This window comes from Dendropsophus ebraccatus, chromosome 4, assembly GCF_027789765.1.
Source record: "Dendropsophus ebraccatus isolate aDenEbr1 chromosome 4, aDenEbr1.pat, whole genome shotgun sequence".
NCBI lineage: Eukaryota > Metazoa > Chordata > Amphibia > Anura > Hylidae > Dendropsophus > Dendropsophus ebraccatus.
Genome location: NC_091457.1, coordinates 6,704,803 through 6,721,137, shown reverse-complemented (window position 1 = coordinate 6,721,137; position 16,335 = coordinate 6,704,803). Strand labels below are relative to the sequence as shown.

The following is a 16,335-nucleotide window of genomic DNA, read 5'->3' as shown; positions in this document are numbered from 1 at the left end:
TGTTGACCCATTTCCAGAAGCCCCTGGCGCTCAGGGATTGCCCAGGTCAGGATCTGAGGGTTGGGTTAAGTCTATTGAACTCAAAGAGGATCCCCCAGAAGTTTTGGGACTTGGCCTGGCGCTGCTTCCAGGGGAAGCTATATGTGAGGGACAATTTGAAGTGCAGGAGCTCCGATGATCGGGGGTGTCCCCGAGAGGAGTGTGGAAATACGCTGGAAAGCATGGATCATTTCCTGCTTCATTGTCCCTTCAATATAGGGGTTTACACCAGGGTGGGCGCCTCCATAGGTTGGAGTCGGTTAGTCAGTCTCACCTATCCGGAGTGGGCTTATGGGACATTCAGGAACCTGGGTGGCCGAGATCGCTGCACGTTATTTCTAGTCAGCTTAGTGGTTAGGTACCACACATGGAACGCACGGTGTCTAGTATCTACACAGCGTAGAGTCCTCTCCGAGGTGGAGGTCTGTAGGAACATCACTGGTGACCTTGGGAAGATCAGGTCTTTGGAGTATGGCAGGCTGGGTACAAGTAGGGCTTCTCTCCTGTGGAGGGGTTTTTCTTTTGCTGTGCCCTAGGTACTGAGCCCACTGGGTTAGGGACCATAATTCTGGTTAGGGAGAGAGCAGGTAGGGACAGAGGTAGGGAGAGTGTGAGGGTTAGATTAATATTTAAGGATAGTAGTAGGGAGAGGGTAGGGTGAATAGTCAGGGATAGGTTATAAATTATTATGGTACCCGGTCTGCCATCCTCCGACCCTGGTGGGGGGCTATGCATGACACGTTAGCTTTTTGTTTTCTAACAATTAATAAACAGTAAAGGGCTTACAGGCTACCGAACTTGAGCCTTGCTGTTATGTCATAATGTGTTTGTGTTATGGGATATTGTTATGGTGTATACTTCATATTGTATAAGTTCTGGGGTATAGGATAGGTTGGGTGGGGTGATGGGGGGGGGGGGGTTCCCTGGATGGGTATTGGGGTTCTGGCATGGGTCACTGAGGGACAAAAACTGAACTCATGGACCCAGACTCATGTCCAGATTTGGGGTGTGGGAAATGGGGCTTATAGTTAGTGTAGTAGATAGGTTTAAGTGTGATATGGTTGCTGTAATTTATTGATTTGCATTATTATTATTATGATTTGCATTTGCATTATTATTATTATGATTTGCATTATTATATGAGTTGCGTTATCAGTATTTGTGTCTTATAAGGCAGCCGGACCTCGTATTCTTGGGATACTTTCATAACTGTTAAAGTTGTATAGTGTATGTGTGTGTGTGTTGTTGGATGGGAGTTATGTATCTGGAAGTGGGGGGCTTGGTGGGTGACTTATGCTGGGGTGTATGTGTGTGAGTGGGGGGGGGCTTTGTGTGTTGGGTTTGCAGGGTATGGTGTGTGTGTGTGTGTGTGCGCATTATAAAAAAAAAAAAAAAAAAAATTTTGGTTTTGGTCTAGACAGAGTGTCTTTACTATATTATTTCTGTGTGCTGTGAGGTGTGAGTGTGGGGTAGGTAGTAGCGGTGGTGGGGTAGTAATAGTAGTAGTAAGGGTAAGTTGGGGGGGGGTAGTGTTTTATTATGAAGCTGGACTGGCCGGGTGAGGCAGGTGTGAGGGATGTTTCCCTTATAGAAAATATGATTATTATTTCAGAATTTATTAATTTGTTGTTTTTGTTATAAGCAGAAAAGCTTTGTATTTGTTTTTGTTCTGGCCGATGGAGCCGCGGTTATGTTTATGTAGTTATACTTGTTAAGTTTTATATTTTTCTAATAAAAAGAATTACAGGATGTGATTTATAGTCTCTTTATTCTCTTCGTTATCTCCCTGTTCTTCTTTCTTCGCTTTCATCTCCTTTATATGATTTGTGGATTTTTGTTACTTATTTGTATCCACGCAGCGTTAGACGTGGTGTTCCCCTGTACTGTTTGGCGCGGGGATCCACAGAATGAGCTGGTGTTACATGTATACGGCGCTGTCAGCCACATTGGCGCAGTCATTAGGTTCCGCTCCTCGTATACAATGTATCTTGTTTTCTTTGTGTTTGGTATATATATAGGGCCCCTCCCCCATACGCTTATTCTCTCGTGTATCTATAATCTCGAGGTGTTCGCATTTCTTACGTATTTTTTTCACGCGGTTGCTCAGCTTTGCGGTTTGTTATTTATAGAGGTGTGATATACACAGCAGATGGGGATCGGCGTGCACGGTGGCGTGGGAGCATGTGACCTCATTGTATCCATCTCTATGTTACAGAGGAGCTCAAGGAGAAATTGGCGCAGTACGTGGACGAGGTGAATACGCACAAGCCAGGATTCATAAAGGTGGTCCGTCACAGCAAGCAGGAGGGGCTGATCCGCTCCAGGGTCAGCGGATGGAGAGCGGCCACAGCCCCAGTGGTGGCGCTATTCGATGCTCACGTGGAGTTCAGTGTGGGCTGGTGAGTGTGTATATGTGATGTCATAAGAGGAGGATGACATGTTGTAGCGCCACCTTTGTTAACAGGTCATGTGTGGTACTGCAGCTCAGCTGGCCAGAGCTACATACAGTATTAGACGTGGCCCATAGAAAGTCGCCTCGTTATCAATAGCAGATCCGCAGGGTTCGGCTCCCCACTGCTCTGCTGTTGAAAGGGGCCACACCGCTTATCTGAGCACTCCGGGTTCTGAAGTGGATACATGGGCTCAGTACCTGTGATCTCTGGACAGTTAGTAGCGGCAACATAGTCTGCGGCGATGCGAGCTGAGGCTTTCCGTTTTTTGAGGCTGGATACCCCGTTAAGAAAGGAATGCCTCTTTAATTCAGGGAAGATGAAGTTTCCTCTTTGCAGTGTACAGTGAGGAGTCTTACATCTTCTATCAGAGTCCCATCCGGAGCTGAAGTCACACTTCTGCTGATTCCCTGTTAGCTCTTGGGCTCCAGCCTTGCTGATGATGTGGTGTTGAGTTGCTCAGATCCTGATCCTCCTCTTTTGTTCTCCCTCTATTCCGCTATCCTTTTCTCTTCTCCCCCTATTCCGCTATCCCTTTCTCTTCTCCCCCTATTCCGCTATCCCTTTCTCTTCTCCCCCTATTCCGCTGTCCTTTTCTCTTCTCCCCCATTCTTCTATCCTTTTCTCTTCTCCCCCTATTCCGCTATCCCTTTCTCTTCTCCCCCTATTCCGCTATCCTTTTCTCTTCTCCCCCTATTCCGCTATCCTTTTCTCTTCTCCCCCTATTCTTCTATCCTTTTCTCTTCTCCCCCTATTCCGCTATCCTTTTCTCTTCTCCCCCTATTCCGCTATCCTTTTCTCTTCTCCCCCTATTCTTCTATCCTTTTCTCTTCTCCCCCTATTCCGCTATCCTTTTCTCTTCTCCCCCTATTCCACTATCCTTTTCTCTTTTCTTCCTCTTCTGTTCTCCTCTCCTTATGACTCCGCCTCTTCTGACTCCTCTTTTTCTATTCTGTGTTCCTCGTCTTTTATTTTGTGTTCCTCCTCTTCTGTTCTCCTTCTCCTTTTCTCTATTCCTTCGCCTCTTCTGTACTCCCTCTCCTCCTCCTCCTCTTCTGTACTTCTCCTCCTCTTCAGTTCTCCTTCTCCCTGTTTCTGCACCTCCTCTTCGCCCCTCCCCCTCCTCGTTGGTTCTCCTGCTTCTCCTCCTTGTTAATGCTCCTCCTCCTTTGTCCCTCCTCCTCCTCTTTTGTGCTTCTCCTCCCCCTCCTCTTGGGTGCCTCTCCTCACTCTCACTCTCTTTGGTGCTCCTCCTCTTCTTAGTTTCTCCCCCTTTTCGTTTCTCCCCCATCTCTCCCTTTCTCCCCCTTCTCTTCCTTTCTCCTCATTCTCTCTCCCTTTCTCCTCCTCTTCCTTTCTCCTCCTTCTCTTCCTTTCTCCCCCTTCTCTTCCTTTCTCCTCCTTCTCTTCCTTTCTCCCCCATCTCTCCCTTTCTCCTCCTTCTCTTCCTTTCTCCCCCTTCTCTTCCTTTCTCCTCCTTTTCGTTTCTCCCCCATCTCTCCCTTTCTCCCCCTTCTCTTCCTTTCTTCTCCTTCTCTACCTTTCTCCTCCTTCTCTTCCTTTCTCCTCCTTCTCTTCCTTTCTCCTCCTTCTCTTCCTTTCTCCTCCTTCCCTTCCTTTCTCCTCCTTCTCTTCCTTTCTCCTCCTTCTCTCCCTTTCTCCTCCTTCTCTTCCTTTCTCCCCCTTTCTCCCCCTTCTCTCCCTTTCTCCTCCTTCTCTCCCTTTCTCCTCCTTCTCTCCCTTTCTCCCCCTTCTCTCCCTTTCTCCTCCTTCTCTCCCTTTCTCCTCCTTCTCTCCCTTTCTCCCCCTTCTCTTCCTTTCTCCTTCTCTACCTTTCTTCTCCTTCTCTACCTTTCTCCTCCTTCTCTTCCTTTCTCCTCCTTCTCTTCCTTTCTCCTCCTTCTCTCCCTTTCTCCCCCTTCTCTTCCTTTCTCCTCCTTCTCTCCCTTTCTCCTCCTTCTCTCCCTTTCTCCTCCTTCTCTCCCTTTCTCCTCCTTCTCTTCCTTTCTCCCCCTTCTCTTCCTTTCTCCCCCTTCTCTCCCTTTTTCCTCCTTCTCTCCCTTTCTCCTCCTTCTCTCCCTTTCTCCTCCTTCTCTTCCTTTCTCCCCCTTCTCTTCCTTTCTCCCCCTTCTCTTCCTTTCTCCCCCTTCTCTCCCTTTCTCCTCCTTCTCTTCCTTTCTCCTCCTTCTCTTCCTTTCTCCTCCTTCTCTTCCTTTCTCCTCCTTCTCTTCCTTTCTCCCCCTTCTCTCCCTTTCTCCTCCTTCTCTCCCTTTCTCCTCCTTCTCTCCCTTTCTCCTCCATCTCTCCCTTTCTCCCCCATCTCTACCTTTCTCCCCCTTCTCTCCCTTTCTCCCCCTTCTCTTCCTTTCTCCTCCTCCTCTCCCTTTCTCCACCTTCTCTCCCTTTCTCCCCCTTCTCTCCCTTTCTCCCCCTTCTCTCCCTTTCTCCCCCTTCTCTCCCTTTCTCCCCCTTCTCTCCCTTTCTCCCCCTCCTCTCCCTTTCTCCTCCTCCTCTCCCTTTCTCCTCCTCCTCTCCCTTTCTCCTCCTCCTCTCCCTTTCTCCTCCTCCTCTCCCTTTCTCCTCCTCCTCTCCCTTTCTCCTCCTCCTCTCCCTTTCTCCTCCTCCTCTCCCTTTCTCCTCCTCCTCTCCCTTTCTCCTCCTCCTCTCCCTTTCTCCTCCTCCTCTCCCTTTCTCCTCCTCCTCTCCCTTTCTCCTCCTCCTCTCCCTTTCTCCTCCTCCTCTCCCTTTCTCCTCCTCCTCTCCCTTTCTCCTCTTCCTTGGTTTTCCTTCTCCTCTTCTGACTTTTTCTTTTGTTCCTCCAGGGCGGAGCCGGTGCTGAGCCGGATCCAGGAGAACCGCAAGGTCATCATCTCTCCGTCTTTCGACAACATCAAATACGATAACTTTGAAATTGAGGAATATCCTCTGTCCGCTCAGGGATTTGACTGGGAATTGTGGTGTCGATATCTGAACCCTCCAAAATCCTGGTGGAAGATGGAGAACGCCACCGCCCCCATCAGGTATCACATGTCCTCTCCCCGTAACCTCTTATGCTCCAGTCACTGAGATCAGAGGCAGAGTTTGGCTGCTTTCTTCGCTCTCAGGACCATCTTCTCCTTATTTAGTGTCTGATTTGCAGCATTGCATTGTGGGAAATGTTGGGTTCTGTGATCACTGCTAATCGGTAGGGGGTGGGAAAAACACCCACAATGCAATGCAACAGAGTGTGGAGTAGTCAGCATGGTTCAAAGCACAATGACTACACGGGGGAGCCAGGTCCTTCTATAGAGATATACAACACCATGCCGATTCCCGCTCTGAAGTCTCCATTGTTCTGTTTGCTCTAGAAGCCCCGCACTGATTGGCTGTTTCATCGTAGACAGACTGTACTTTGAAGAGATTGGTCTCCTGGATGAAGGGATGGAAGTGTACGGAGGAGAGAACGTGGAGCTGGGAGTGCGGGTAAGGAACATGGCCACCCTCATTGTAACAACTCTTGACACCAATCATTGTCGGCCATATTGGCTGCGTTCTCTGTCACATGGGGCTCAATATTCTGGTGTAAGTTATCATTGTTTCCTTAGACTTTGCAGCAACTGCCTGACACTGAGAACTAAAGTCATTCACTGTCCACTAATAATAATTTTATTCATAATAATTTTTATTCATAAAGCGCCAACAGAATCCGCAGCATTTTAATTCCCCCCATCTACTACATCTTGCCTAGACCATCATGTATCCATCTACTTCCTTGTGCCAAGACCGTGATGTATTCATCTACTACCTTGTGCCCAGACCGTCAGATATTAATTTTCTACCTTGTGCCTAGACCGTTATGTATCCATGTACTACCTTGTGCCTAGACCGTCATGTATAATTCTACTACCTCGTGCCTAGACTGTCATGTATCCATCTACTTCCTCGTGCCTAGAATATCATATATTATTCTGCTACCTTGTGCGTAGACCATCATGTATCCATCTACTTCCTTGTGCCTAGACTGTCATGTATCCATCTTCTTCTTTGTACCTAGACCATCATGTATCCATGTACTACCTTGTGCCTAGACCGTCATGTATTTATGTACTACCTTGTGTCTAGACTGTCATGTATCCATGTACTACCTTGTGCCTAGACAATCATGTATAATTCTACTACCTCGTGCCTAGACTGTCATGTATCGATCTTCTTCTTCGTGCCTAGAGCGTCATGTATTTATGTACTACCTTTTTAGACTGTCATGTATCCATGTACTACCTTGTGCCTAGGCCATCATGTATAATTGTACTACCTCGTGCCTAGACCGTCATGTATCCATCTTCTTCTTTGTGCCTAGAGCGTTATGTATCCATCTACTACCTTGTACCTAGACCGTCATGTATCCATGTACTACCTTTTGCCTAGACTGTTATGTATCCATGTACCACCTTGTGCCTAGACCATCATGTATAATTCTACTACCTTGTGCTTAGACCGTCATGTATCCATCTACTACCTTGTACCTAGACCGTCATGTATCCATGTACTACCTTGTGCCTAGACCATCATGTATAATACTACTACCTCGTGCCTAGACCGTCATATATCCATCTACTTCCACGTGCCTAGACCGTCATGTAAGCACATGGTCCCTGGTTGATCAATCTCTAATGCACGACCCAGGGAGCCATGTTGGTGCTGTGCATAACTTTCACAGAGATTTCTGCTATCTGCATTTGCTATAAACACGTTAGTATGTCACGCGTTTCGAGCGCCATAATTTCCCTTCCTTACATAAGCCGGGATACGTTCCGACTTGTCAGCGGCGATCACCAGGAAGCATTAGCGTTAAACACACAGTATGGTTAAACAATCCCCATTGTCCTCCTGGGAGTTGTAAGAGAAGATTAAAATCCAGCGGTTACCGGAGCCGCCGCGGATTCGTAACGTTCTCAGCAGCTGTCATCTCTTAGCCGCACATATGCTGTGGTTCGGAGACTCGGCCGGCCTTTGCCGGTCACATGGCAGCGATGGCGCGCGCGTCAGGATTACGGATGGTAGCACCTGCTCAGCCCCCGCCCGGCACGCTGATTTACTGCTAGTTAACATGGCTCCTCACATTAGATCGCACAACAGCTTTCTGGTGGAGTTGATTAAATATTCGGTGCGCACAGCGAGCGCTCCGCGCCGGGACACAACACTCGTCTTGTGTTGGACCATCTGTTACCTTACAACATTTAAATTATTCACAAATCTGAACATGACACAAAGTAACAGAAAAAAAAAAAAGTTTCTTCCTTTTAATGTATTTCAAGAGCTGTGAACATAAAGCGTTCCGGTGGCGGGGAGGACAATAAAAGCTGCTCCATCTGTTTCCTACCAGGGTCCTAAATCTACTTTCCTATCATTGTAGCTCAGGTTAAGTGGATTTCTATTGAAACCTAAGTAAAAGATGTTAGCTACTTCCTGCAGGTGGAGTTATTGCAGTGATTCATGTAGAGATGACAATGACTGCTGCTCCACCTGTTACCAATCCTGGGTCCGAACATCTCCTGCAGTTATAGAGGCACGGTGACATTCATTTCTATTAAAGAAGTTAGCTACTTCCTCCTCCTTGGTGTCATTGTTTATCCCCCTTGTAGTGATTCGATCAGGGAGGACAATGAATGCTGCTCCACCTGTTACCAATCCTGGGTCCTAATATCTCCTGCAGTTATAGAGGCATGGTGACATTGATTTCTATTGCAGAAGTTAGCTACTTCCTCCTAGGTGTCATTGTTCACCTCCCTTGTAGTGATTCATGTAGAGACAATGAACGCTGCTCCAGCTGTTACCAATCCTGGGTCCTAACTTTCTGTTTCCACATTCATTGAAATCCAACTAGGCGCAGAAGTTAGCTACTTCCTCCCTCATGATTGGGCAATTTTTTTTTTTTGCTTCTTGAAGTGATTGTTTCAGGAGGACAATAAAACCTGCCCCATCAGTTACCAGTCCTGGGTCCTAAAGTTCTCTTACAGCAATTATAGTGCAGCCTGCATTGATTTCTATTGTAGACCAAGTAGACGAAGAAGTTAGCTACTTCCTCCCTCCCCCGAGTGACTATATCTGTAGGACACTAAAAGCTGCTCCATCAGTTACCAGTCCTGGGTCCTGATGTTCTTTTCCAGCAATTACAGTTCAGGTTACATTGATTTCTATTGTAAACAATGTAGAAGAAGTTAGCTACTTCCTCCTCCACTGACATCACCATCATACCCGTAGGCAGTCCTGGGTCCTAACCTCCTTCTTCTGCACTTGTAGTCTATATTACATTGATTTCTATTAAAAGCTAAGTAGGGGAAGAAGTTAGCTACTTCCTCCCTGACACATGTCCGCAAGATTCTTTATTTTTCCTCGCGTCTATTCCAGCTGCTCCATCGGTTCTTCGTTCCTCGGTCTCTGCGTTCTTTTGCGGAAGTTATCTCTCAGGTTAGGATGACTTTTATTTAACCATAGGTAGAAGAAGAAGTTAGCTACTTCCTCCCTCACAAGGATCACTGGGAGGGAATTAAAGGGGTAATCCAGCGCTACAAAAACTTGGCCACTACTGTTGTCTCCAGTTCAGGTGTGGCTTGCAAATAAGCTCCATTTACTTCAATGGAACTGAGTTTCAAAACCCCACCCAATCTGGAGACAACAGTAGGGGGAAAGTGGCCATGTTTTTGTAGCGCTGGATAACCCCTTTAAAACCTGCTCCATCTCTTATCAGTCCTGGATCCAACATGGCAGATTCCAATAGAAATAAACCTAATCTGGGCTGTACCTAAGCAGGAGAAGTTAGCTACTTCCTCTGTCATTGAGGTCAACATTGCCCCTTTAAGCAGGCTCCTTCCTCCTTGTAGTCATTGCTTCTATGGATGTGATTTGGGCTGTAGTGTATTATGAAGGTCACAGTATCAGACGTTACCCTCCCGCAGCCTCCGATGCTTGCCGCGCGGCGCCTCCTGAAGGTCAGTCAGGATAGACATCCATGTACTTGGCCGGAGGACTCGACTATCAATCATGGTTTTGGCTTTGCCGGCGGTGAACGGATTGCAGATGGGTTTAGAAACGTTGTGTCCAAGTGTGTAATGGCCCCCGACACGAGTCACCGAGACTCCATCAGCACCGAGCGACCTCAGATTAATCAGGACTCGCTCAGAGGAAGTGGGTATTACTTAAAACATATGAGCTTTCTTCCAGAAACAGCGCCACTTTTCTGTTCGGGTTGTGTGAGGTATTGCAGCTCAGTCCTATTGAAGTGAATGAAGCAGAGTTGTAATACCGCACGCAACCTGAGCACAAGGATGGCGCTGTTTTTGGAAGAGAGCACATTTTGCATTATATTCAGGAACCAGGAAGATTAGGATGAGCAGGATTTATCAGTCATGTGACCAGACTGGTTGCTGGAGTTATTCACACTCCACTCCCTGCGCCATTCTCCCCTCCCCCCCTCCCCTCTGCTCATTACCCTATTGTGCCCTCCCTCCCCCCGCTCCCTGCCCCATTGTGCCTCCTTTCCCTGCCCCATTGTGCCCCCCCTCCCCCATTGTGCCCCCCCTCCCCTTTGCTCATTGCCCCATTGTGCCCCCCTCCCCTTCCTGCCCCATTGTGCCCCCTCCCCTTCCTGTGCCATTGTGCCCCCTCCCCTTCCTGTGCCATTGTGCCCCCTCCCCGTGCCATTGTGCCCCCTACCCTCCCTGCACCATTGCGCCCCCCCCCCCCCCTCGCTCTGGATTGGTACCAGCCGGCTGCAGCGGCATCCTTGTACCCTCCAGGCGGCCCCCGGGGATGTGTGCCAGGAGTCAGGAAGCTGGCACATTCTGCTGGAGACATAATTACTGTACAACATGAATTACGCTCCTGGCGCCCGGCGCATATGATGTCGCGTCCCTTGTACATCGGCGGTAACAGCCGCCAGTCCTGATGTCTGACACGTGTCGCCATCACCGCGCTCTATTATTTCCTACTGTAATGTAAAGTGTTCATGTAATGGGGAACGGCTGGGCAGGAGGATCGGAAAGATGGCGCTCAGCACCGCGTCCTGTACATGGCAGCAGTGACCGCTCCGGCATGGATGGCGGCTGTTCCTGCGCTATGTGTATGGCGGCTGTGACCGCTCCGGCGTGGATGGCGGCTGTTCCTACGCTTCGTGGATGGCGGCTGTTCCTGCGCTATGTGTATGGCGGCTGTGACCGCTCCAACGTGGATGGCGGCTGTTCCTACGCTTCGTGGATGGCGGTTGTGACCGCTCGGTGTGGATGGCGGCGGTTCCTGCGCTATGTGGATGGCGGCTGTTCCTGCGCTATGTGGATGGCGGCTGTGACCGCTCCGGCGTGGATGGCGGCTGTTCCTACGCTTCGTGGATGGCGGTTGTGACCGCTCGGTGTGGATGGCGGCTGTTCCTGCGCTATGTGGATGGCGGCTGTGATCGCTCCGGCGTGAATGGCGGCTGTTCCTACGCTACGCGGATGGCGGCTGTGACCGCTCAGTGTGGATGGCGGCTGTTCCTACGCTACGTGGATGGCGGCTGTGACCTCTCAGTGTAGATGGCGGCTAAAAAATGTGCTAGATGAGGCTTAGATACACAGCTCTTTAGACAGTATCACACGTCGTAGACTTAGATACATGAATCATCAGACAGTACGATACTTTAGAAGCTTGGATACACAGCTCATCTGACAGTATCACACGTCAGAGGGTTAGATACATACCTTAACAAGCAGTATCACATATTATAGCGCCAGATAGATCACCTCAGCAGGCAGTATCACAGAGGATCGGATTAGATACACGGCACAGCAGTATCACAGAGGATAGGATTAGATACACGGCACAGCAGTATCACAGAGGATAGGATTAGATACATGGCAGTGGCACAGCAGTATCACAGAGGATAGGATTAGATACACGGCACAGCTGTACACACCGTGTGATACTGTCTGCTGGGATGGTGTATCTGAACCAAATGTGTGATAGTGTATTGAACTGTGTATCTAATCCTGGTTGTGTGATAATGTCTGCTGTACCTGAATGTATCACATATGATAGAACTCAGCAGGCAGTCTCGTGAACGTATGGATGTAGATACACCGATCCAGCAGACAGGATTAGATAACCAGCCCAGTACACTGTATCACACAATAGGATTAGATACAATGACAAGGCTGAGGGTATCACATGTGATGGCATTAGACCACGTCAGACAGTAGTATCAAAGAGGAAAGCTTAGATACACTGCTGAGAGTGCACAATAGTTCTTTGCTATCTGCCCCCTATCTGTACTCATTAGAGTGTCAGCTCCTGTGGCGAGAGTGGCTCAGTATTTGGCAGCTCCCTGCAGCTACATCCTCCTTCACATTATACTCTGCCCGATCCCCGTGTTATCCATGAACATGGCAGCCGGCCCACCGCGCAGATGGCTCCCGGCGTGTTCTGGAACAGGAGACCCTCGTACTGGAGACCGAGGGCTGCGAGACAGATTGTACCGTATACAGAGAGAGGGACCCCGGAGGGCAGGAGCAGCACCTGACAGCGCCCCCCAGTGCAGCTCAGTGGTATAACAGGATCAGTCATGTACACAGTGACCCCAGCAGCAGAATAGTGAGTGCAGCTCTGGGGTATAATACAGGATGGAACTCAGGATCAGTAATATATGTACACAGTGACCCCAGCAGCAGAATAGCGAGTGCAGCTCTGGAGTATAATACAGGATCAGTAATGTAATGTATGTACACAGTGACCCCACCAGCAGAATAGTGAGTGCAGCTCTGGATTAGTACAGTAGCATTATGAGAGATGTCATGAGGAGGAGTTCCCCTTTAAGTCTTACCCCGGTATTACAGGAGCGTCACACAGATCTTCATGTTCTTGCAGAAAATCCCCATGTATCTGTTCTGATTCGTGTTATTTGCGGCTCCGGACACAATGGCGGATGCCAAGCTGTGTGCCGCCCCCTCGCCAGCGCCGGGCTGGAGCATAAATAATTGACGTAACAGATGGTAATGAAGGTGTAATTTGTTTTCTTTGTATTGTAATGTGGATCCGGCCGCCCGGGTGACTGAATTAAATAGGATTTTCATCTCTGCCAGTGATCAATATTGTCATTAAATGGCGGGATAAGTCGGGTCTGCTGCGCCGGGGTGACCGCACACGCCCGCTATCTGTTATTTAAACGCTTTGCCAGACGCGGCCGCACAGCGAGGATCCAGCTGAGACAAAGATGAATTGTCTGCCCGCGATGTCATCATTTCTACAAACACATTGTTCCATCTCTCCTGACAGACTGTGCTCATGTTATAGCGGCATCCATTGTGCCCTCCTGTTATTAATGCAGAGTACATAGTGGAAACAGTCAACAAGCAGACTTTATATATCTATATAAGTTATACAGAGCTGTAATTTACTTCTATTAAAAAAAGTCTCCAGTCTTCCACTACTTATCAGCTGCTGTATGTCCTGCAGGAAGTGTTGTATTCTCTCCAGTCTGACACAGTGCTCTCTGCTGCCACCTCTGTCCATGTCAGGAACTGTCCAGAGCAGAAGAGGTTTTCTATGGGGATTTGCTGCTGCTCTGGACAGTTCCTGACATGGACTGAAGTGGCAGCAGAGAGCACTTTGTCACACTGGAGAGAATACACCAATTCCTGCAGAACATACAGCAGCTGGTAAGTACGGGAAATTATTAAATAGAAGTAAATTACAAACCTATATAACTTTCTGACACCAGTTAATTTTGATTTTTTTTCCACCGTAGTACCCCTTTAAATGTTGAATGGTTTGATGTGGAAATAGTCAGCAAGCTGCCTATGGGTTATTTCCATCGAACTCACATCAGTCACATAATTGATGCTAATCAATACCAGCAATAGTTACTATGAGCAGGAAGTAAACTCTATTGATACCTGGAAACCATCAGCAAGTAGCTTTTTTTTCCCCCTCCTGTATTTGCCAGGTGTGGCAGTGTGGGGGCAGCGTGGAGGTCCTGCCCTGCTCCAGGATCGCCCATATAGAGAGGGCGCACAAGCCCTACACGGAGGATCTGACGGCCCACGTGCGGAGGAACGCTCTGCGGGTGGCCGAAGTCTGGATGGACGAGTTCAAGAGTCACGTGTACATGGCGTGGAACATACCGCAAGAGGTACCGTACCCCAGAGTCTTTGTCCTTAAAGGGGTCACTAAGGATAAGAAAAAACACAGCTACTTTCTTGCAAAAACAGCGCCACCCCTCTCCTCAGATTGTGTGTGGTATTACAATTCATCGCCATTCACTTCAATGGAACTAAGCTGCAATACCGCACACGACCTAAGGACAGGAGTGGCGCTGTTTCTGGAACAGAGCGACCATGTTATTCTAAGCCTGGATAACCCCCTTTAAGGAGTTTTTATTTCCTTGGCGCCCACCTGTGTGTAGGCGATCCATGAGGGATGTCCGTGTAATGAGGACATTAGCATATCGCATCTCTGTTTACATCTATCCGAGGACTGCGCGGAGATAACCGGCGCCATACATCACCGCAGCGATGGCGTCCCGTCCCCCGGGGTACTTCATCTCTGTCCTCCTGATCTTTAAGGAGACGGCGTTATTTGTTAATGTGAGATTTTCTTAAAGGGGAGTAAACTAGTTAATAAAAGGTGCTGACAGTGTTCGGCCATTATTTATGACCTGCAACTGCGGCAGAATACCCAGAATGCAGTGCAGGGTGAGTCGGGCCCGAGATGGTGCTGCTGCAGGAAATATAGCGTTGTATATAGTAACAATGTATTACTGTGTCCGTACTGTATATAGCAGGGATGGGGAACCTGACTCTCTGGCTGATGCAAAACTACAATTCCCATCATGCCTGGACAGCCGTTGGCTGTCCAGGCATGATGGGAGTTGTAGTTTTGCAACAACTGAAGGGCCAGTGGTTCCCCATCCCTGGTATATAGTAACTTTGTATACAGTAACTATCAGTTCCCAATCATTCCGGTTATCATGGTCACATCATGGCGGCCGCAGGGCGAAGGGCTGACGCACTCTCTTCTCTCTCCCGCAGGACCCCGGCATTGACATAGGTGACATCTCTGAGCGGAAAGCCCTGAGGAAGCGGCTGCAGTGTAAGACCTTTCGGTGGTATCTCGTCACAGTGTATCCAGAAATGAGAACCTACTCTGACAACATCGCCTACGGCGTGGTGAGTGGCGTCCGACTCCGCCGCCCCCCCCCCCCCCTCCATCCCGTGCTGACAGCAGCAGGACCCAAGCTCATCTGTCTTCTCTGTATTTAGAAGATTTTGTTCTGGAGGATTTAAAGGGCCGGTGTCTATACTGTGTATAGTGCATTTTGCCCTGTCCACTAGGTGGCAGCGTTCAGAGTGCTGTGTGATGGGGTAACATCCACTGACGTAGAGGGGGACATCACTGACCTGCGACGCTGAGGGTTTCACCTCTGCATTGACATTGCAGCCACTCAGAATCAGAGATCCCCCTTAACAATGGCGCTGGTCACATGACCGTACATTCCAGCCACCTAGGTAGTGAAGTCTGGACGCCAGGCATGCAGGCCGATCCTAATGTCACAAGCAGAAGGTTTATGCCTAATCCGCCCCCAGCCGGCAGGCACTTTAATCCTCTGCGCTGCTGCTCTCAGCCCGCTCTGCAATATTATAAAGTCGCGTGAACTTTGTGCAACCCGGCATTTGGGATTAATACGGACCGGGAATCGGGATTAATATGGATATGGCAGAGAGCAGATTTACCGTGTGAGCAATCACAGCGGCCATGGGGGGTTCCAATATCTGAATGATATGACTGGACCCCGGCTTCTACCAAACTTGGTGGTTAAAGGGGTTGTTTGTCCTCAGGGTTTCCATTGAAGTGAATGTGGCTGAGCTGTAATACCACACACAACCTGAGGACAGGAGTGGCGCTGTTACTGCAGAAAAGCGGCCATGTTTTTTCTAACCCCTTTAATTTCCGTCCCTCCCTGGCCGTGTGGATACAGCGCTCGCCCGCCGTCACTGGACAAGGTCATTCCAGCCGGGTCCCAGGCGGTAAATCTTCCGTCTCTGTGCCCGCCGTGCCACAATCATGTTTCCCATTAAAGTGGCGATGAGTTTGTTAATCAGATGGGACAATAAATATCTTTTCTTTGCTTGAAGGAGCAGATCCAATTTCTCAGTCCACTTTGTATTTGATTAATATGTCATTTTATCCCGATGTGTAAGACTGTGATGGCGGCAGCGACGGACCCTGGAAGCGGCGTGTGTACGTGACCCTGGTGTTGATGTGCGGCCCCTGTACCATATATATATATATATATATATATATATATATATATATATATATATATATATATAAAATGTGCACTCATTCCTCCGCATCTGGCACTTTATTACACGTTTATAGTGCAGTTTCAAGGAAAAATGGCGGCTATGATGGCACAGGATAATGTCTATTTCATTAGGCTACGTCTAGCTGGCGCTGTTGGCGTTACCGATCCAGAACCGCCACCATTTTCTGCTGCTAGGGGGAAATGTATAGAGCAAATATTTCCTATATCCATTTGTCCCATTAACACCAATAGAGGAAAATTGCATGTAACACGCACAGCGACAAGAAGAAATATAACCCCTCCCAGCACCAGAATGTATATGAAGCAATAGGCATCCACCAGGGATCAGGTTTTTATAAATATCAGTGTTTTTCTGCTCTGTTTTGGTCATTGTCCAGTCTTATGTTAATAAAGCTTTATTATTGTACAGTGAAAAAGAAAAGGCTGTAGCTTTATGCGCCTGTTTGTTGCCCATAGCAACCAATCACAGCCCAGCATTCATTGTGTATTCTGCTCTTGAAAATGAAAGCTGAG

At 48.5% G+C, this 16,335-nt stretch overlaps 1 protein-coding gene across 1 annotated transcript in view; it reads left to right on the top strand.

The window, feature by feature from the left end:
* GALNT18 (polypeptide N-acetylgalactosaminyltransferase 18) overlaps positions 1 to 16,335 on the top strand; it is a 144,295-nt gene that overhangs the window by 106,845 nt on the left and 21,115 nt on the right. The window contains exons 4-8 of the mRNA XM_069965046.1: positions 2,255 to 2,438; positions 5,312 to 5,509; positions 5,837 to 5,951; positions 13,441 to 13,626; positions 14,525 to 14,662. Coding sequence (XP_069821147.1) covers positions 2,255 to 2,438; positions 5,312 to 5,509; positions 5,837 to 5,951; positions 13,441 to 13,626; positions 14,525 to 14,662 — 821 coding nt within the window. The remainder of the gene's footprint in view (positions 1 to 2,254; positions 2,439 to 5,311; positions 5,510 to 5,836; positions 5,952 to 13,440; positions 13,627 to 14,524; positions 14,663 to 16,335) is intronic.